Genomic DNA, 20,364 nt, shown 5'->3' on the forward strand with positions numbered 1-20,364 from the left:
TGGAATAGTGCAATCCCCACCTTAATATACCGATGTATGCATATATGAACCTATAAAATTGTAGCCTGTGATAATACAACACGTACTAATCATTGACTAAAGAATACTACAAATTGATTGCAATGCTTGGCATCATGCACTTATTTTTTTAAGAAGTTGATAAGATGAAGTACACTACTAAACTGGTACCTCCCACAAGTATAACCAACTAAATTTGCAGGTCAGACTCCTTGAAAGGAGGGGTGATGGTAAGGAAAATCTCACCCCAAGAAGCCCCTGGTGAAATTTTGATCCCATAACCTTGAAGTCATGAGGCCAAACCTTTACCATTAGGTCAAGCCTTGCTTGGTACCTCATGCACTATTTATATACTAACTTTTGATAGGAATTTTTGACTATAATATGACATTGTATCTTTTCAAAACATCAATTTTATGTAATTTCACTAACAGATTGTTGAAGATATTAATGGTCCAATCTAAGTTGTGTCGTCGTTGAGCATTGATAAGTATAAAAGTCAAAACATTGCAACTAATTAAAGAAGGTAAATAACAATCAAAAGGTGTACAATTTCATCACTTGGATTTGAATATTGTAAACTTATTTGAACTTATATATGTGAGCTTATGTTCATGGACTTTGGTAAAATAGACTACTATATGTATTCCACTTTAGTGCCTGAGATTTATCTTAGTTTTCATTGTAAGAACCTATGATTTACTTTGTTGCTGTAACGAAAGCTAGATAAGCAACAAAGAAATAAAGAATAATCGACACACAAATTTAACGTTGTGGTTTACTATCAATGTGTTAATTAGCTACATCCACAGGCACGAGAGGCAATGATGTTATTATCATTGAGGAACAAAGAGTACATAATACAAAATATGACACCCTTGTGACTAACCTAAACAAAATAGGCTAAAGTAGGGCCGAAAACATTAAACCTCATACATTGTAAGTTTTAGGGGCGTTGTCCCCAACCCCCAAACCAGGGAGCTTCACCCCAAAATTCCGACTTACTAGTTGGGTAGTGAATTACCCCGTGCTAGGTTGTTCGAAACGCCTAATTACATATTCAATGCATTCCAATATAGCTCCTTTAAAAAAACCACCTACGATTATAACTTTGTTATTTTGTTATTCTCTTGATTTAAGCAACGTTTTTTTTTTGACTTTGCTATTGGACATTAAAAATCAATATGCAACCATAAACTCTAATATTTATATATATATATATATATATATATATATATATATATATATATATATATATATATATATATATATATATATATATATATATATATATATATATATATATATATATATATATATATATATATATAGAGGAAAGCTAAAGATGGTTTAAAGAGTTTTCTTCGGGAAAAAATTCAAATGAAATGGTTTAAACGAAGAATAATACTAGATTTGTTTTTCAATGTTTGATGAAAATATGCTAAAGGTGTTAACCGTAGGTTCTAAAGAGAATTAATGCAAATATTTAGGTAAAAGAATGAAATTAGAGAACGTCTTGGATTTAACACCAACTTATTATATAACAAAACTCACACGTACATAATGACATATAACGACACACATATTATATTACAACAAAAATGACATATGCTACACTAACAATGACATAAATCAGATGTCGTTTTGTCACTTATTTCATGTCATTTGAGTTATATTTTGATGTCATTTGTCATATGTTTTCATATTATTGCCGATCTATTTTACAAACTGATATCATTTTAAGAGAAATGATATCACTATTATTCACTTTTATGTCATTTTCCTTTCTTTTTGTCATAATTTGTGACTAATAATGAAGAAATGAGATCCTTATAGAAATTGGAAAAAAAGAAAGCGTCGGAAAAGTCAATGGTATGAGACACGAAAAGACGGTCACGATGAACAAAGAGGGGAAGAAGAAAGGCAGCGGCGAGCCTGAGAAGCATCGAAATCGACAGAGCGAAAGGTCCTCGAAATCAAAGATCGATGTCATTCACGACAGAGGAGAGAGAGAATGAGCGAATTGCACAGGTGGGAGAGGAGAAAGAAAATAAGGAGGAAAAGGCGTTTTCACCAACGCATCCCCTTTCTCTCCCCGACAATGCAAAGTCTTTGAATTAAGTCGACAACGTGAACCCGGTGAAGGAGGAGAGAGAATCAGTGCAGCGCCGTTGCGAGAAAGCAGAGAAAAGTATATGGGAGAATATCTGATGCGGTTTCGAGTGAGTAGAGTGCCGACTTTTGGTGATGTCATCGCGAGGGAGGAGAGAGAAAGTGAGGGGAGAAAATTTGGTATAAATATGGGGTCATAGAGAGAGAATGTGTCAAGGGAGAAGATAGTATTACATCATAGTTATAATTGTTACACCTAAATTTTTTTGATGAAATTACTAACTATAAAACACCAAAAGTGCGCGCAAAATTAAACCCTATGGCGATAAACTAAAATTGTGTCAAGCCTTAAGGCACCAAATTAAAAAGTTTTCCTATTTTTTTTACATCTTCAATACCCTTACTTTCTCCGTCAAACGTCAACTATGTTACAAAGTCAAATAAGACAATGCCTTTATCTATCTAGTGGTACTCATTTTCGAAAAAGAGAACAAATTATTTGTTCTTTCTAGATTTTCGAACATACAAAGGGTGAGGATGAACTTAGCTTCCTACTTTTTATAGAATTGGATGCTTTCATAAATTAAAGATCCCATGAAAAATATCTTAAAAATAATATATTCTTTGAAATAATGATAGGGAATAAGTTTTAAAGCCTTTATTCTTCCTATTTTGAAGCTTACATAAGTAGAACACCGATGAGATCATAGTTTTAAACGGAGTCAATTGTTTTCACATAAGTTTTCTTTAGTAGTTTTTAATCATTTCAATATATAATGGCACAAGCACAGTTGCACATTGTGGATGCTGAATATTTGAAACAAATTGAAGGGGCTTGTAAAGAGATTCGCAACCTGCTACAGAACAACAAGCAATTTGCTCCCATCGTGCTTCGCTTAGCGTAAACTTTCTTTTCTTTTTCTCTTGCTCTCCCTAAAAATTTATGTGTTCCTTTTTTTTCCTTTTACTAATGCTATGTATTTTGAATAGTTGATAAACTGAATATATTTATACGTGTTTCACAACACTAATCGTTTGACAATCCTACACGATTATATGTTGGAAAGGTTAATTTTCGGTCTTCGGGAGGAAAGAAAGTATTGCTTTCTTCTTTAGTTGTCTGTGTGATACATGGTATTAAAATTTTGTTATTTAAGGATTATGAGATATGACATATATATAGCCTTTAGGCCTTAGCACATATTTAAGGTTTGCATATAAGATTGTCAGGTACGAAATTCTACTTGGGATTGATGAGAGGGTTGAGATATATAGAATCGAATTATAGGATTAACCATAAATTCTTAATAAGTTTAAAATATGATAAAGATGTACTAATGATTTTTCATTATTGAAGTTATATTAGTAAAATAAATAACCTTCTATATTCCACGTGAGCAAATGGTAAATAAACAACAATCAATTTCAATCCATGAATTAAAAAAATATATACAAATTAGTTGATTTATGCATGTATTTATTGAATTTATTGGCCAGACATATATATGTGTGTGTGTGTGGAGGTAATTAATCAAAATAAGATGTGATGAATAATACTAGACTTTAATTGTATTTTTCTCTATCATGGTTGGTTTGGAAAACAACATCATGTAGAAATAAAACTAGAATTTGGGCCCGGGCATTACCCCGGGTTGGTATTGTGTTTCCAAACTTGATATGCATTTTTTTTCCATCCCCACTAAAATATATATTAAGGAAAACTCAACATTTAAAAGATACAAATATAATAATGTGGACATTTAAAGCATGATTAAAAGTTGGTTGAGATGGTAATTGTGTCATATTATAATAGCAAGAGGTCATAGGTTCAAATCTCATTGCAAGCTAATTTTACTTTTGTTAATCGACATAGCTCAAACTATTCATTGTATTCGAAAAGTGGTATGTTCTCTTATTAATATCTATACAAATATATTACAAGGCGTGCTTGACAATGTATACACGCCACGTGACACCTCTATTACTTCATAAGAATTGTACAATGTGTACATAAGTCATGTCAACTAACAAAAGTAAAATTAGCTTGCAACAAGATTTGAATCCGTGACCTCTTACTATTATACATGACACAATTACCATCCCATGGCCATAGAAGATATCTCGTGGCGTTCGGAGTTTGGTCCCCGGGAAAGTCTGAAAGCATGTATTATATAACCTTCAATTTTGACTGTTTTGTGACATTTTTTGATTTCTCCGGGACTAGTCATATTTTCTCCCAAAACATTCCTAGGAGTGCCGAGGTGACTTGTAACGTTACGCGTGTGCTTGGCACCATTTGCATTGCCTCGAAAAGCCTTTGAACACCCCTTGTTCATTTCTCGTGAACCCCAAAATTGAGTCGAAATGAACGTAAAGACATCCATATATTCGTTCCAAGCAACATGACTCCTTTCCAAGGACCTCCCAAGGCATCCTGTGGCGTTCGAAGCTCGGTCACCGGGAAAGTCTCAAAGCATATGTGTTATAACCTTCAATTTTGGCTGTTTTTGGACATTTTTGGGCTTTTTCGGGTCTGTTCATATTTTCTCCTAAAACGTTCCTAGTAAGGTCGACGTGACTTGTAACGTTGTGCCGATGCTTGCCACCATTTGTGTTGCATCGAAAAGCCTCTGTATACCCCATTTATTAGTTTCTCGTGAAACATAAAATTGCCTCGAAATGAACGTAAAGGCATCCATATATTCGTTCCAATCCACATGACTCCTTTCCAATGACCTCCCATGACCCTAGGAGGAACCCCCTGGCATTCGGAGCTCAGGCCCTAGGAAAGTCCGAAAGCGTGTATTATAACCTTCAATTTTGGCTGTTTTTGGGACATTTTTGGACTTATCCGGTGCTGGTCATATTTCCTACCGAAACATTCCTAGGAGTGCCGACGTGACTTTTAATGTTGCGCGGGCGCTTTGTACCATTTGCATTGGCTCAAAAAGCCTCTAAAGAATAGTTGCGCGGGTGTTTGGCACTATTTGCATTGCCTCGAAAAGCCTCTAATGCCCCATTTGTCCATTTCTCGTGAAACTCAAATTGCCTCGAAATGAATGTAAAGGCATGCACATATTCATTCCAAGCCACATGACTCATTTCCAATGATCTACCATGTCCCTCGAAGGTATCCCGTGGATTTCGGAACTCGGACCATGAGATAGTTCGAAAGCGTGTATTATAACCTTCAATTTTAGCTATTTTTGGGATATTTTTGGACTTTTCCGGGCCTGGTTATATTTTCTCCCGCAACGTTCCTAGGAAGGCCAATGTGACTTGTAACATTGTGCGCGTGCTTGGCACCATTTGTGTTGCCTTGAAAAACCTATAAATACCCCATATGTTTATTTCTCGTGTAATCTAAAATTGCCTCGAAATGAACATAAATGCATCCATATATTCGTTGCAAGCCACATGACTCCTTTTTAATGACTTCCCATGGCCATATGAGGCATCCCGTGGAGTTCGGAGCTCGAACCCTGTGAAAGTTCGAAAGCGTGTATTATAACCTTCATTTTGGTTGTTTTTGTGATATTTTAGGACTTATCCGGGCCTGGTCATATTTTCTCCCGAAAAATTCCTAGGAGTGCCAACGTGACTTGTAATGTTGCGCGGGTGTTTGGCACTATTTGCATTGCCTCGAAAAGCCTCTAACTAAACACCCTATTTGTTCATTTCTCGTTAAACCCAAAATTGCCTCGAAATGAACGTAAAGGGATCCACATATTTGTTCCAAGCTACATGACTCTTTTCCAATGACCTCCCATGTCACTAGGAGGCATCCCGTGGCGTCTGTAGCTCGGGCCCGGGGAAAGACCGAAAACGTGTATCATAACCTTTAATTTTGGCTTTTTTGGGACATGTTTGGACTTCTTCGGGCCTGGTCATATTTTCTCCCAAAACGTTCACTGGAAAACCGACGTGACTTGTAACGTTGACTAGGTACTTGAGATTTGCATTGTCTCGAAAGCCTATGAATAACACATTTGTCCATTTCTCGTGAAACCTAAAATTGCCTCAAAATAAACGTAAAAGCATCCATATATTCATTCTAAGCTACTCAAATCCTTTCCAATGACCTCCCATGTCCCAAGGAGGAATCTCGTGGCGTTCGGAGCTCGGGCTCCGAAAAAGTCCGAAAGCATGTATTATACCTTCAATTTTGGTTATTTTTGGGACATTTTTGGAATTCTCCGGGCTTGGTCATATTTTCTCCCGAAACGTTCCTAGGAAAGCCGACGTGACTTGTAATAGTGCGTGGGTACTTTGCACCATTTTCATTGCCTCGAGAAGGCTTTGAACACCGCATTTGTTCATTTATCGTGAAACCCAAAATTGCCTCAAAATGAACGTAAAGGCATCCATATATTCGTTCCAAGCCACTTGACTTGTTTCCAATGACCTCCCAGGTTCAAAGGAGGCATCCTGTGGTGTTCGGAGCTCTGGCCCCGGGAAAGTCCAAAAGCGCGTATTATAACTTTTAATATTGGCTGTTTTTGGGACAGTTTTGGACTTCTCCGGGCATGGTCATATTTTCTTGAAACGTTCCTAGGAGAGCCGACATGACTTGTAACGTTGCGCAGGTATTTCGCACCATTCGCATTGCCTCGAAAAGCTTTTGAACACCGCATTTGTCCATTTCTAGTGAAACCCAAAATTGCCTCAAAATGAACGTAAATGCATCCATATATTCATTCCAAGCCACTTGACTCCTTTCCAATGACATCCTATGTCCGTAGAAGGCACCCCGTGCCGTCCGAAACTCGGGCCACGGGAAAGTATGAAAGTGTGCATTATAACATTCGATTTTAGCTGTTATTGGGACATTTTTTGACTTCTCCGGACATGGTCATATTTTCTCCCAACACATTCCTAGGAAATGTCTATGTGACTTGTAACATTGCGCGGGTGTTTGGCACATTTGTGTTGCCTCGAAAAAGACTATGAACACCCTATTTGTCCATTTCTCGTGAAATCCAAAATTTAGGATTAAATAATTATTGTTGCATAGAAATCTGTTATAGTTTTGTTTATTACAGACAAAAGATGTGTATAATAGGGCATAATCTATAGAGTTAGCTTAGCTAAGAGATTTTTAGTTGGAAAAATATCATTTTGTGACTGAAGATCATTGAGGCAGGAAACTTGTTGGTACAGTCTTTCGTCTTTCAAAGAAATTTTTTTCTCTCGAGTTTGGAAAATGGGAAACATGATCTTCATGAGAGTTTCGATGCTAAATAGATTTTTAGATTTTTTTTTTTAATGTTTATTGATTTACACACCCTTCCACTTCTGTAGTTCTATAAGTGGGATTTTCTTTTTTCATAATGCAAAGCAATGACCTTCGGGTTTATTTTTACCAAGAGGGTTGATTCTCTGGTGGCTTCTTATTGTATTATATCTTTTCCTATATGGTAATTTAAATTTTTATTGTGGACACTTATAGCAAGAAGTCAAGGGTTCAAATCTTGTTGCAAGCTAATTTTTACTTTTGTTAATCGACATGACTTATGTACACATTGGACAATTCTAGTGAAGTAACAAAGGTGACACATGGTGTGTATACATTGTCACACACGCCTTTTAATATATTTGTATAAATGTCTTCCTTAATAAGTATAAAACTGGGTACTAATGATCTTCCTATTTAATATGATTAACAATATAAGGGCATTTTTTTGGTTTTGGTGTTGCAGATTTCATGATGCAGGAACTTATGATGCCAAAGCCAAGACTGGAGGTCCAAATGGTTCCATCAGGAATGAGTTGAGCAACCCTGCCAACAATGGTATCAAAACCGCTATTGATTTTTGCGGTGAGACTATCAAATTACTAACTATTAATATGGTGCTACTTTTCCTTCCTTTAATTTATGTGCGGTGTGTGTGCATGTGTATGGACAGTGAAGGTATTTAATTAACTTAATTTCTTTTACTAACTATTTGTTGATTTCTTTTGTCTCAGAGCCAGTGAAGGCTAAATATCCTAAGGTTACTTACGCTGACCTTTATCAGGTGAAATTTCTTAATGGTTACGACCACCATATATACCCTCTTCCGCGTTTGAAGTTATTAGATATGTATTCTTCTAATTATTTCTCATTGATAAAAATTAACAAACTTTACATAAAGACTTAATAGTTGAATTATCTATTTCCTCTTCCCATTGCCTAATTTTTACAATACCATTGTAAAATCGAATCACAAACACTATTATACACTTCCTTTGTTCCGAAATTAATGTAACATTTAGGCTTTTTTAGTAGTTCTTGAATTAATGCAACATGTGTTTTTACATGCGTGGAGAGAAAAAGATATATCTATATATAAGACCAGTTATATTAAACAATTTCCCTCTCTCGTTACTTTAACATTAATGGCTCGTTTGATTGAAGTTGGGAAGTATAACTTTCCATGAATTTGCATTGCCTATGAAATTTTATTTTCTAGGAAGTACATTTTCTAGAAAATTTTCACTTACCTAGAGGGGGTCTAGGTAAGTTATTTCCTCCATTTTGTAGGAAAAAGAACTTTCTAGGAATGTGAGGCCGTATACGTACTTGTCAAATTGAGATTGTAACTAGTAATGTGATAACTAAACTCAGGCAACGTAGTACATTTACATATATATATATAGTGTTGATTGCTAATTAATTGCATGTACTATGGCCTCACTCTTCAACATATGTTGACAATGTTGTTGTTGCAGCTTGCTGGTGTAGTTGCAGTTGAAGTTACTGGAGGGCCTATTATCCCCTTTGTTGCGGGTAGACCAGTAAGTGGAACATATATATCCAACTTCATAAGTAAAAAACTTAAAATAGATTCTCTTGTAGTAATTCTTTTTCCTACTATTAATTTAACCTGCGATTATATTGTGACTGTACATTAGGATGCCCCGGATCAACAAGACAGTGGAGCTCTGCCAAATCCCAATGGAGGTACATAAATACACTAATCCGATGTCACCTTGATAAATACTCTTAATTATATTTATATATGGACCAGAACCATTACTAATTAAACAGTTAAACCAACATTTTGGTTGTTGGTTTTTCCATAACTTAATTGATCCCACAGGGCACATCTATATGTCTACGCATATACTCTGATATTTCATCCGTTTATTAATAGATGCATCATATTGACTTTTGACACAATTTGGATATCAGTTTTTATCATATTTAATTATTATTTTGTAAAAATAAATGTTATTATGTTAATTGTTGTTGGTTAAACTTAATGTATATTTTCAAAACATTGTTTTTTTTTATAATTTAAATAATATATAATTAAAAATATTGATGATCAAAGTTGTACATCGACAAATGTGTCCGATCAATATGATGCATCTATTAGCTAGGAAACAGAGAAAGTACATGATAAATCGTTAATTTGTCCCTGCACGCTCTTATCTCGTGCAGGCTGCAAATGTTTCCCCCCCTCCACCTGCTCATTACAAGAGTATCTTTATGTATAAGTATCAGATATGTGATCTCTTGGATGAAAAACTCTATCTTACATTTCAAAAAATTAAATTTATTAAATTTTTGTTTTTGTGTAATTACTTATGACTAACTTTCGTGTATATAGAATATGTAATAATTCAAGGCATTGCTGGATGTTGGAATAAGAAAGAAGAAAGGGAGAAATAACAATATTAAGAGAAGCAAAAATTAGACCTACTCATTGAAGGGACTAAATTAGTCACTGAAAGAATTTAACCTAATCATTATTGGACTAATTTTCTTTTTAATATTGGACTTACCATTATTTAACTTTAATTTAAAAATAGATGGTCTTTTACCAGACAAACTCTAAAAGGAGATGTCAAACACTCAAATTACTTCAATTCTCATTAAACAACCAGAACACAGTGCATAAACTGAACCCACTAACTCCATTTAATATCTAACTTCCTGCCACTAACATAATAAGAAGTATAAGTAATTAACTAATTAACACATGTTAATTATTAAAAACAACTGACTCACTTATTGCTAAAGATTAGGAACTAACTAATGAAATAATTTTTGGAGCACGCCACTCATATAACTGCATTAAAAAGACCATTTTGTTTATAACAAACAACCAATCATAGATTTTATTAAAGATACTTATATCAGCAAAAAACAGCAACCATCATAAAGCTAATGTGTGAAAATTACAAGATAATCAAACAAGTCACATGAACTACTTCTATCTAACTCTTGATGGCTACCAAGGATGTCTTGGCCTAGTGGTTAAGATCGAGGTGTTGTAAATAATAGGTCACAAGTTTGAATCCCCTTAACCTTCTTTGTACTGCGCTCATATGGATAAAAAAAACTCTTGATGGCTTATTTTTCAATACAATGTTTATCCATCAAGCTTGCTATTTATATATGGATTCTATGTTAAAATTTAGATCTCAAGCATGTGAGAGACATTTTCTATCGAATGGGCTTGAACGATAGGGATATCGTAGTTCTATCAGGGGCTCACACACTGGTATGCAAAAATTTGTAGATTTCCTCATCTTATAATTAAGGTTTCATCTTTTATGAAGAGAAATAATTATATCATGCATAAGATTCTCTATTCATGTAATCTGAAACCTTATTTTGTACTTAACTTTCAGGGTCGAGCACACAAGGATAGATCAGGCTTTGATGGTCCTCTCAGCAAAGATCCATTGAAGTTTGACAATTCCTACTTTGTGTAAGATTAATTTTTTTTTTATTAGGAAATTAAGTTAGCCCAAGAGCTAACCCCTACACGGCTACTAGCCTGTAGGAAACACCAACACATTGGTTGGTAAGGCATGCATAGCATGCTAAAGAAATACCCCAACATAATGCTGGGAGTAACGATCGAACTCCTGACCACGGAGGCCAAGGGGGAGTGCTCTACCCACTTGAGCTAACTCCTATCCTTACTTTGTGTAAGATTATAATTTTATGGAATTTATTTGATAATCTAGGTTTAGTAATGTGTATATATGTAGTATCCCTTATTTCTTTTCTAATATGTTCAAAAGATTCGATTCTAGAGGTTTTGGTATCGAGTCTCGTCCTATAAAGTGAGTTCATATAAGAATTAATACTTACGTGATAAATAAGAATTTTACGCGCTATAACTCTTATGAATAAGTGATGTAACTCTAGTGAAAAAATGATGTAACTCCAAAAAAGAAAAAATATTAAAAAAAAATATTAAATTAAAAACTCAATTTTTTTTGGGGCTCAAAATTTTTTAGGGGTATAATTCTAATGAACAAGTATTGTAACTCTAATTCAGTCGTGTGGTTGAGATTCATTCTCATTTCTAATGTAAGAAGCATTCTCATGTGATCTCGCCCCTTATATATATATATGGTGTATTGATTGTCTTGACTAATTAATTAAGCTTACGGCAAGATAAATAGCATAATAAAAGTTTATTCAGGATTGAGATTAAACTCTTTTCTTTTAATTTTATCAGCGAATTGAGGATGGGTGATACTCCTGGACTGGTGAAATTCCCAACAGACAAAGCTCTTTTGGAGGACCCTATTTTGCGTCGCTATGTTCAAATTTATGCCAAGGTAATAATATTTCGTCAAAAGATTAGTTCCTCTTAATCACAATTTGCATTATCTAGGATTTCAATCTTTCACCATCAAACAACTTTGAATCTCTGACCACTATATTTCTAATTATTTATTAGTTTAAGTTCTAAACTTTTAATAATTTGAAAGTGTACATTGACATTCAGAATCTAACTAGTAGCTACTAATTTTTGTTTCTGTAAATTAGTCAAAAAAAATCTGGTTAGAGCTATTAAATGAATAGTGTAAAAGAAAAAATAATTTAATAGGAAAAAATGAATTAATTGTCTAGTGGTACACTGATAGGTATTCCTTAAACTTTTCCCCTTTTTGTGTGAAGTCTGAATTGCAAATCATGGTTAAATTGACTCATAACGACTAGAGCTGGTAATCATTTATGGGTGAGTAGATTATCCACCCACTCACCCCAGATAAATGGGTGAAATCCTAGAATGAAGCAGGTGGCAGGGCGGGTTAGAGATGGGTGACATTTTTTTGACCAATTATTATTAGTATTAAATTTTGGCATGTATGAAGAATTGACGATAGATATTTAGTCTCTTTTGTTGTTAATCGACGGCGAAATTAAATTTTTAAGTATACAAATAACTTTTTCTACTATCTTCCATTTCCTACCCTCCCCATCAGCGGTTGACATATGAGTAGATATTGGCGGGTGATGGATGTTGTGAATAGAGATTTGGTTCCTGGATGATGGGGCGGGTTGAGGTCTTATCTAATCCATCTCCTACCTATTGCCAACCCTAATAACGACTTGTACCATCCAAAAATTGGGAGCATGTATCATATGTTACCCCCAACGCTACATATTGATCGTGCTTGTAACTTCTTTGCTTTGGCTTTTGTAGAATGGATAATTTGTCGAATGAACTTGATGAAGTGTGAATCTCTTTTTAAAATGACAGGATGAAAAGGTATTTTTCGCACATTATGCTCAATCACACAAGAAGATGTCTGAGCTCGGGTTTCACCCACCTCGTTGTCCTAAGAACGCTTGAAGTGCATGCATGTGTGCATGCGCGCATGATGGCTCGGACTGAAATGTTCACGATGCATATTCCTGTGGACTGGTACTACGTATATTACTTAATTGTCTTGAAGCTTTATTTGAGATTAAACTATAGACAATCTCGAGAAGTTGTAATAACATACATTATGAACTATCCATAAGTGCTAAATAATGGCCAATGGGAAACGCAATGTTCTGAATTCATGTAAACGAAGATGGCCACCTTCATGTACTGACGAACTTATGAGGTTGTGATATTACTTATAGTGCATGCATACTCATTGACTACAGAAAGTGTTTAATCAAACAAGATTTGAAAGGTTAGTAACTTAGTACTACATATTTCACTCAAGAAAACTAATTAAACCTACAAAAAGAACTTATTGCCACAGGTATAGTAGATTACGTGTGGATGCATGCCATATAGACATAAACATGTTAAAAAGATATTGTATGTTATAGGATCTCAAAGCTGCTTTTAGCTATAAGGGGCCTTTCCTTGCTACACTATCATAAGACGACAAACTTCTATTTCAAATTATACTGTCTCCGTCCCATAATATAGTACTTGGATATCTCTCTTTGAGGTCAAACTTTAAATTTTTTGACCAAATATATTCTCATTAATATATACAAAAAAACATACTCATGTAGGATCTAGTTAGGTTCGCCTCAATGTGTACATACATAATATCAACTTTTCATATTTTTTTATTGATACGAAAATGAAGATATTGAAGGTCAAAAGTATGTCTTGTAGACCGTGCAAAAAGCAAACAAGTACTATATTATGGGATTGAGGGAGTAGAATACAATATCGTCGGGAGCGGATGTCCATTGTGCTTAACGGGGTCAATCAACCTTGATAGAGTATAAAATTTTTCCTTGGACTCCAACCATCAACTTAAACTTTTGGTGGAGTTAGTCCTTTATCATGGTATCAGAGCATAGGTTGTGGGCCTTTTATATTGGACATTTATCAAGCAGTTGATAAGAGATTCTATTGGGCGCTCATTTCCAATGAGTGTTTTATCAGTTGCTATAATTCTAAGGACACTCACATATGAGGGGGATATTAACCCTTTGTTTGTTGTGCATGCACATGTGAGTTGTCCTACGTTGAAAAAAGAGGAGAGAAATACCACGTTTTCAGTCAAAGGAGTTACAGTTGACAGTTGGAGTTCCAAGAATAGTTTTATACTCTATCACGCATTGACACCCCTTCACGCGATAGCCCGTTGGGCCTCTGATTCCATGATGAATTTGATACAACTGAAAAATGGGCTTGGACAACCCAATAAGGAGGAGGAGCGTTCGGTCCATGTTCATTCTGAAACCAATGGGCAATAGTAGAAGTAACTCCTTTATCTAATAATGTGGTACTTTCACTCGTCTAATGCTTCTCCTCGTGTATCAAAGGCATTTCATTCTAAAAGCATTTTTAAAATAATCAAAGAAAATAACCCTCTTAGCAAATAATTTCAGTAAAAAAACCATCAAAATTTACAAACTAATTATAATGGTTTGATTGGGAATAAACTCATTGCATGATTGCATCCATCTTGTATTATTCCCTCCTATAGAAGCAAAAGCGATCCATTACTTGGACAATTCTAGTAACTAATCCATTTCCTCTCCTTCACTTAATCCCAGCATTTTGTTATTCCTCTTCAAATATAGGCTGGTCACTAAAACTTTTACAAAGACTACACACTTCCAATTTCTCAAAGGTTGAGAACACACAAAGGCAAGCTAAGCCTCCTGTAACAGAGAGATGGTGAATGCAGGATACTTGAAGGAAATAGAGAGAGCTCGTAGAGACCTTCGCGCTCTCATCTCTGCCAAGCAATGTGCTCCTATCATGCTTCGTTTAGCGTAATAATCCTCAAATTCATCATTGCTTAATTCACTAACCATTGTAACTTGATGCAACAATTTATGATCCTTCAATGAGTTCAACCCCGTTTGTTTTTTAATTTAATTTCCTGGCATCGCAGATGGCACGATGCAGGTACATATGATGCAAAGACGAATTCAGGGGGTCCGAATGGCTCAATTAGGAACGAGCACGAGTTGAGGCACAATGCCAACAATGGCCTCAAAATCGCGGTTGATCTTTGTGGTGAGCTATAAAAATAAAACTATATATTCGTCCTAAGCTAAGACAAGCTTCTCTGCACAAGAACTTATAGCAACAAAACTAAACTTCCTCTAACAAGTTTTTTCTGGTTTTTCTCATCTCAGAAGAAGTTAAGGCTAAGCACCCTCAGATTACTTATGCAGACCTTTATCAGGTGACTTTCTTAGTTATATCATATATGAACAAGAATTCATAATACAATATGAGCTAAAATGAGTTTTTTTTGTCTTGGAAGAAAGGAATTTCTCTGTAAGTTCTCTTTCCTTTACAATCAAGTTAATAGATTTTGATGCTATCTTTAGTACACATTCATAAATATACTCTACTTGTAAATACCAAAACAAAACCTTCTTAGATCCGTACAAAATCTTGTATGAGACGGTCTTACCATCGCCCATAAAGGTGACTCTTATGGGCTAATTAATATCTTTTTGACATGTAACGGTATATTAGAGCTTGTAGGGCTGTTTCACCGCAAAACTTTCCATGTATTAGATGCTCAACGTACAATATGCTGCATTTCTTCAGCCAAATTAATAGAAGCACTGCAATCCAATGTTCTGGCTTAATTAGACTCAGACATCCCTTGTTTCTTTCAGCTTGCTGGAGTTGTTGCTGTGGAAGTCACAGGCGGGCCAACGATTAACTTCGTTCCAGGTCGAGTGGTATGTGCTTCGTATGCATGCATGAATGTTATAAGAGCTCTCTAATTTTGTGTTTCTTCTTAATTATTGTATAACGAATAATACCTTATTATCAATGTTACTTAATCAGGATTCCTCAGTTTCTCCAGATGAAGGACGTCTTCCAGATGCAAATCAAGGTATATATGTACTATTTCATCAAGTACATGAGTAACCTATGGATCATATATGTTAGTGATTGTTACTTAAGAGATTCAATTGTTTACAGGTGCTAGGCATTTGCGAGATATATTTCATAGAATGGGGCTCTCTGACAAAGATATTGTGGCACTGTCAGGAGGCCACACACTGGTACACTACTAGACCTTAGAAAAGACTATGCATACACTAATGACTCGTTTGATAGTTGGTTATGGTAATGAGTTCGTATGCAATATTACATGCAAAACCTAGGCCCATGCTAATACAAACTCATTTCCATGGCTTTAATTTTATTATTGCTTAGTAAAATTTGACCTATATATTCTCAAGTGCAATTGTATCATGGCTAAGCATCTTCCTTAAATTGATAATCTGTGGACTCATAATATGTTGAGCTACCTTACACTACGAATTTACGCCTTTGTATCATTGTGTCCTCTGGTACATAAAGGGTAAAGCACATAAGGACAGATCAGGTTTTGAAGGCCCTTGGACCAGCAATCCATTGAAGTTCGACAATTCATATTTTGTGTAGGTTCAGTACTTCAGTTCATAATATTTCAAATCTGGTCTTTTCAGCAATATAACAATATTGTGCACGGTGCATTACATGTAATAGATAACTAGTATATCGTTGTAATGTTACCAGAGAGTTGCTGAAAGGTGAACAATGGGGGTTATTGAAACTTCCCACTGATAAGGTTCTTACACAGGATCCTCACTTTCGTCCCTATGTTCATCTCTATGCTAAGGTAAATCTATTATTGTTCAACACAATGTTCAATCTTCGTAGTTCATGCGTGAATTTCAATTAGCTTTCGAACTAATTCATGAAAATCATCTTGTCGAATTTCAGGATGAAGACGCGTTCTTCAAAGACTATGCAGAATCGCACAAGAAGCTATCAGAGTTGGGGCTTACTCGATCCTCTTCTTTGAAGATGACTAAGGCTACTATTGGAGTTCTTGTCACTCTTACCGTAATTATCTTAAGCTACTTGTATGATTTAAATAAACAAGCATAAAAAAATGCTAACAAATTCCTACTTAAATTGATTTACAATTCTAATTATATGCAATAAAACAAGCTTGAGTATGATCTAGCTAGTCCATAATATGTCTTACTTTTATGAATTAAGATCCCAAAAAAAGATGTTAAATGATTTTGGTGTATGGAGCCACATAGAGCACAACAACAATGTATACAGGAAGCCATCTTTGATCTTGGGTACCAATATCCACAAAACTTTACCAAATAAGCTAGATTTTATGAGCTACGAGTTTAGCTTTATACTTCGAGTTCAAATTTGACTATGAAACCGCATTCAAATCAAGGAAAAGTTGATCATTAGTAAAATGTGAATAATACTCCATAGTAGTAGAACTTTTATTACCACATGTGACAAATGAATGAATACTTAGTTAAACACAATTAAGACTACTACTACTACTAACTCTCAATCCTCTAAACTACTGCCAATTACAGTAGGAAAAGAGACTGGAAACAATTACTGCCCCTCAGATACAATGGACAGAAAAATAAGGAGAACAAGTGCATCTCCTATAACTCTAAATTAATAAATTAAATTAGCATAATAAGTTAAATAGATTAAATTAAATCAGGACTAATCTTTATCAAGCCCTAGGACTCAAGGACAGTGTTATATCCTGAAAAACTTTCAACCTTTTGTCAGTTGCAGAAGACTTCTTCAATTCGAACTTGTGAGAAATCTTCTTAACTTCTTCTGCAGTAGAATTAGAATTTTCTGCATCAATAGAATTCAAAACTGCAGATAAGATTGCATCTTCAAAGTCCTTCTCATCAGGCAGAAAATCAAGCAGTTTATTTATTGGTTCCTCAAATGATCTCCTCATCATCTTATTTTCCCTCTCTTGATCAGCAATCTTGTTATTCATCTTCATAGTCTCCACTGCTTGACTAATCTCCCTTCCGAAACTCGCGGCAGTCCCGGACCGTGTTCTCTTAAGGGTTTCATTCAATTGATTTCCCCCCAATGACTTGGCATAAAATGGGGGAGCATCAATGTTCAAAGAATTTGCAAGTGGGAAAAACCCAATTGGTTTTGGTGGGAAATTTTGATTATTGCTACAATTAATATTGGAATTAGTGTTTTCATCAGGAAATTCATCTGGGATTTTAGTGTTAGTTGGACATGTATATGTTTCTCTGCAAGGTTGAGGCTGCCAAAGTGAGGAAGAACCCAAAAAAGTATTAAAAAGCCTGCTCTGTTCTGAAACAGAGTCCCCTGCTTTTTTCATTATCTCTGATTCTAAATCTGCTAACATTTGTTGAGCCCTTTCATAAGCTTTGAGATGAGAATCCATCCCTCTTGGCCCATCAGCAACAGCCGGTTTCACTCGCCGGAGTGTTTGTTTCGCCTCGACGATTCTCCCTTGTTTCATTAGGCAAATGCCTAAATTGCACATTTTATTGTTATCAGGTGCAATTGATAGTGCTCTCCTATATGCATCCTCTGCTTCTACATAGTTGTTTTGCTGCATTAGTGCCCATCCTAAATTACCCTGAAATATTTTTTGTCAAAAACCCTTGTCATAATTTGTGCTATAGAGATATTACCAATACAACAACTGAATAACATTTGAATCAAATTTAGTACCAGTAAACGAGTTGCTTCTTGTTCCACTGAGACCTGGAATTTCTTCCCTTGAGATCGCGCTGTTTTCGTTCGTTTCCCATTAAATGCTAGCCCTTGTTGAATCAAATACAATTTGTGCTTCAAAAGAGCTATTTGATCATCTAATCTTCCACATCTCTGCAACAATAAAACAGCATAATTAGGTAAATCACCAGATTTTATTATAACAGAAATTAGAAAACAAGAAATTGAAAAGTTAGTTAACTAAATTAAATTACCTTATAAAGATCTAAAAGTATGTTGTCAAGAGACTCTTGAGCCTGCTCAGAACACCGGCTTCGCAACGATTTAATAGCTTCAATTGCCTCATCTGCCCGATTTTGCTGCTTCATTACAATAGCCATATCTTTAAGAGCACTATCAACTCTATCTCCAGCATTAATGGCTGCCCAAAATAAAGGAATTGCCTTCTCTGGATCTTTATCCACCAACTAATCACATACCCACAAACCAAAATCCATAATTAACAAAGTGATTAATTAATAATTACTCAAATTTATCCTATCCTAATATTAATATAGTGAACATTGAACAAACCTGGACATGTTTGGCTCTAACATATGGAGTGTCACCAATAGGAACTTTGTGAGTAATATGAAAAGACTCGGACCGGGTACGCGACATCGCAACCGGCTTTGCAGGTGAGCAGGGAGCAGAAGAAGACTTTGAAGCTCTAAATCCAGGAGGAGCATTCCACATATCTTGCATCTTTTTTTTTTGTTGTTGATTTATTTTATAGTGTTATAGTATACAAATGATAAAACAGAGGTACTTGATAAAATTGTCAAGTGAGAAAGAAACCTCTGTAAAAATGAAGGTAGAGAGGAGAGAGAGAGAGAAATTGAGGAGAAGGGAGAAGAGGGAGCGGGGGATGAAGAAAGGAAAGACATGGTAGATATTTGGTTTGAAATTCTACCGTTGGCCAACGGTCTAATAACATTTGTTTTATTTTATGTTTTCTTTAATTGTATCTTATAACAAGTAGCCGTTACATTTACATAGTTGGGCGTATTTAGATGGGAATGGTAGTGTCCGGCCTATGTCAAACCAAGAAAGAAAAATAAATTGGGCCGATATTTATGGGTTATCATGTAATGATTAATGATTAATGATTTCTCTCTGAGATTAACTATATAAATTCTCCACCTACTAGTTGAATACTGTAATCCTCTTTTTATCAGATACTGCCTCCAATTCTTTTAATAGTTACAACTAGTATATAAACTTATAGTTTTCGTTATTAATATTTGGGTTATGCTATATGCAGTCCTTAAGGTTGTATATAAGACATAAATACATTATTTAAAATGGAAATAAGTTGTGAATTTATCGAATTTTTTTGCATCAATCGGTGTAATAAATGATCAATTAATGCAACTTATTTTCATTTTTATCTTCTTATATACAGCCATGGAATAAAATTTTATAAAATGCATCTAACAACGTAAGAGAGAGTGCTACTTGGTACCATTCTCTTGGTTAAGACACCTTTTTATATAGAAGTATTAGTATAGATTTGTCTATTAGTCAAAGTTTAGTTCATTACTAACTAGATTTTTGCCCGTTTTGCGCACGAATTGTGTATATATAAATCATTTATGTTTATGTAACTTTTAAAATAAATCAACAGTTTTGTAATTTAATTTTGGAAAAATTGTCAAGAATAAGCTAACTTTTAGCCGGTTTGCTCAAGATAAGTTAGATTTTGGATTAACTTTGAATAATCAAACCTTGTGGGGGTATCTACTTTTAATCAGAGGTGATCAAGTGTCGAGCTGGACTTTGGCAAAAAAAGTGGCTCATTTCAAGCCAAGGCTTTCATGCCGATATGTGCCAAAAGCCTTTGGCCGAAATTTTCGCGCCAAAACTTGCTATTTTGGGCCGGGGAAAGCGCGCTTTTCGAGCCGGACAAAATTTAGCCTAAATTTCTATATTTAGGTTACCCATGCCCCCCTGCCCAAAAATCGAGTCG

General features: G+C 35.0%; 3 protein-coding genes across 3 annotated transcripts; 2 read left to right on the top strand and 1 right to left on the bottom strand.

Moving 5' to 3' along the window:
* Positions 1–2,819: 2,819 nt before the first annotated feature.
* LOC104895170 (L-ascorbate peroxidase 3) lies at positions 2,820–12,940 on the top strand. Its single transcript, XM_010681600.4, has 9 exons — positions 2,820–3,031; positions 7,830–7,948; positions 8,098–8,147; positions 8,842–8,907; positions 9,025–9,073; positions 10,540–10,622; positions 10,753–10,832; positions 11,595–11,697; positions 12,627–12,940. The coding sequence occupies exons 1-9, from the start codon at positions 2,907–2,909 to the stop codon at positions 12,717–12,719; spliced, it is 768 nt and encodes a 255-aa protein (XP_010679902.1). The 5' UTR covers positions 2,820–2,906; the 3' UTR covers positions 12,720–12,940.
* A 1,398-nt stretch (positions 12,941–14,338) lies between these two features.
* LOC104895172 (L-ascorbate peroxidase 3) lies at positions 14,339–16,811 on the top strand. The gene is made up of 9 exons (XM_010681603.4): positions 14,339–14,605; positions 14,728–14,852; positions 14,975–15,024; positions 15,470–15,535; positions 15,645–15,693; positions 15,783–15,865; positions 16,167–16,246; positions 16,365–16,467; positions 16,572–16,811. The coding sequence occupies exons 1-9, from the start codon at positions 14,505–14,507 to the stop codon at positions 16,737–16,739; spliced, it is 825 nt and encodes a 274-aa protein (XP_010679905.1). The 5' UTR covers positions 14,339–14,504; the 3' UTR covers positions 16,740–16,811.
* Positions 16,812–17,075: 264 nt separating this feature from the next.
* On the bottom strand, positions 17,076–19,266 carry LOC104895173 (protein POLLENLESS 3-LIKE 2). The gene is made up of 4 exons (XM_010681604.4): positions 18,930–19,266; positions 18,611–18,823; positions 18,354–18,509; positions 17,076–18,258 (listed from the first exon to the last, which is right to left on the bottom strand). The coding sequence occupies exons 1-4, from the start codon at positions 19,098–19,100 to the stop codon at positions 17,350–17,352; spliced, it is 1,449 nt and encodes a 482-aa protein (XP_010679906.1). The 5' UTR covers positions 19,101–19,266; the 3' UTR covers positions 17,076–17,349.
* Between the last annotated feature and the right edge of the window lie 1,098 nt (positions 19,267–20,364).

This window comes from Beta vulgaris, chromosome 6, assembly GCF_026745355.1.
Source record: "Beta vulgaris subsp. vulgaris cultivar EL10 chromosome 6, EL10.2, whole genome shotgun sequence".
NCBI lineage: Eukaryota > Viridiplantae > Streptophyta > Magnoliopsida > Caryophyllales > Amaranthaceae > Beta > Beta vulgaris.

Coding starts and splice junctions, on each gene's coding strand:
- LOC104895173 (XM_010681604.4), bottom strand. CDS start 19,100: ATGCAAGATATGTGGAATGCTCCTCCTGGATTTAGAGCTTCAAAGTCT. Junction 18,824..18,929: donor TTAGAGCCAAACATGTCCAG/GTTTGTTCAATG, acceptor GTATGTGATTAG/TTGGTGGATAAAGATCCAGA. Junction 18,259..18,353: donor AAGAAGCAACTCGTTTACTG/GTACTAAATTTG, acceptor AAAATATTTCAG/GGTAATTTAGGATGGGCACT.
- LOC104895170 (XM_010681600.4), top strand. CDS start 2,907: ATGGCACAAGCACAGTTGCACATTGTGGATGCTGAATATTTGAAACAA. Junction 3,032..7,829: donor CCCATCGTGCTTCGCTTAGC/GTAAACTTTCTT, acceptor TTGGTGTTGCAG/ATTTCATGATGCAGGAACTT. Junction 10,623..10,752: donor TATCAGGGGCTCACACACTG/GTATGCAAAAAT, acceptor CTTAACTTTCAG/GGTCGAGCACACAAGGATAG.
- LOC104895172 (XM_010681603.4), top strand. CDS start 14,505: ATGGTGAATGCAGGATACTTGAAGGAAATAGAGAGAGCTCGTAGAGAC. Junction 15,025..15,469: donor CTTATGCAGACCTTTATCAG/GTGACTTTCTTA, acceptor TGTTTCTTTCAG/CTTGCTGGAGTTGTTGCTGT. Junction 16,247..16,364: donor TTCGACAATTCATATTTTGT/GTAGGTTCAGTA, acceptor TAATGTTACCAG/AGAGTTGCTGAAAGGTGAAC.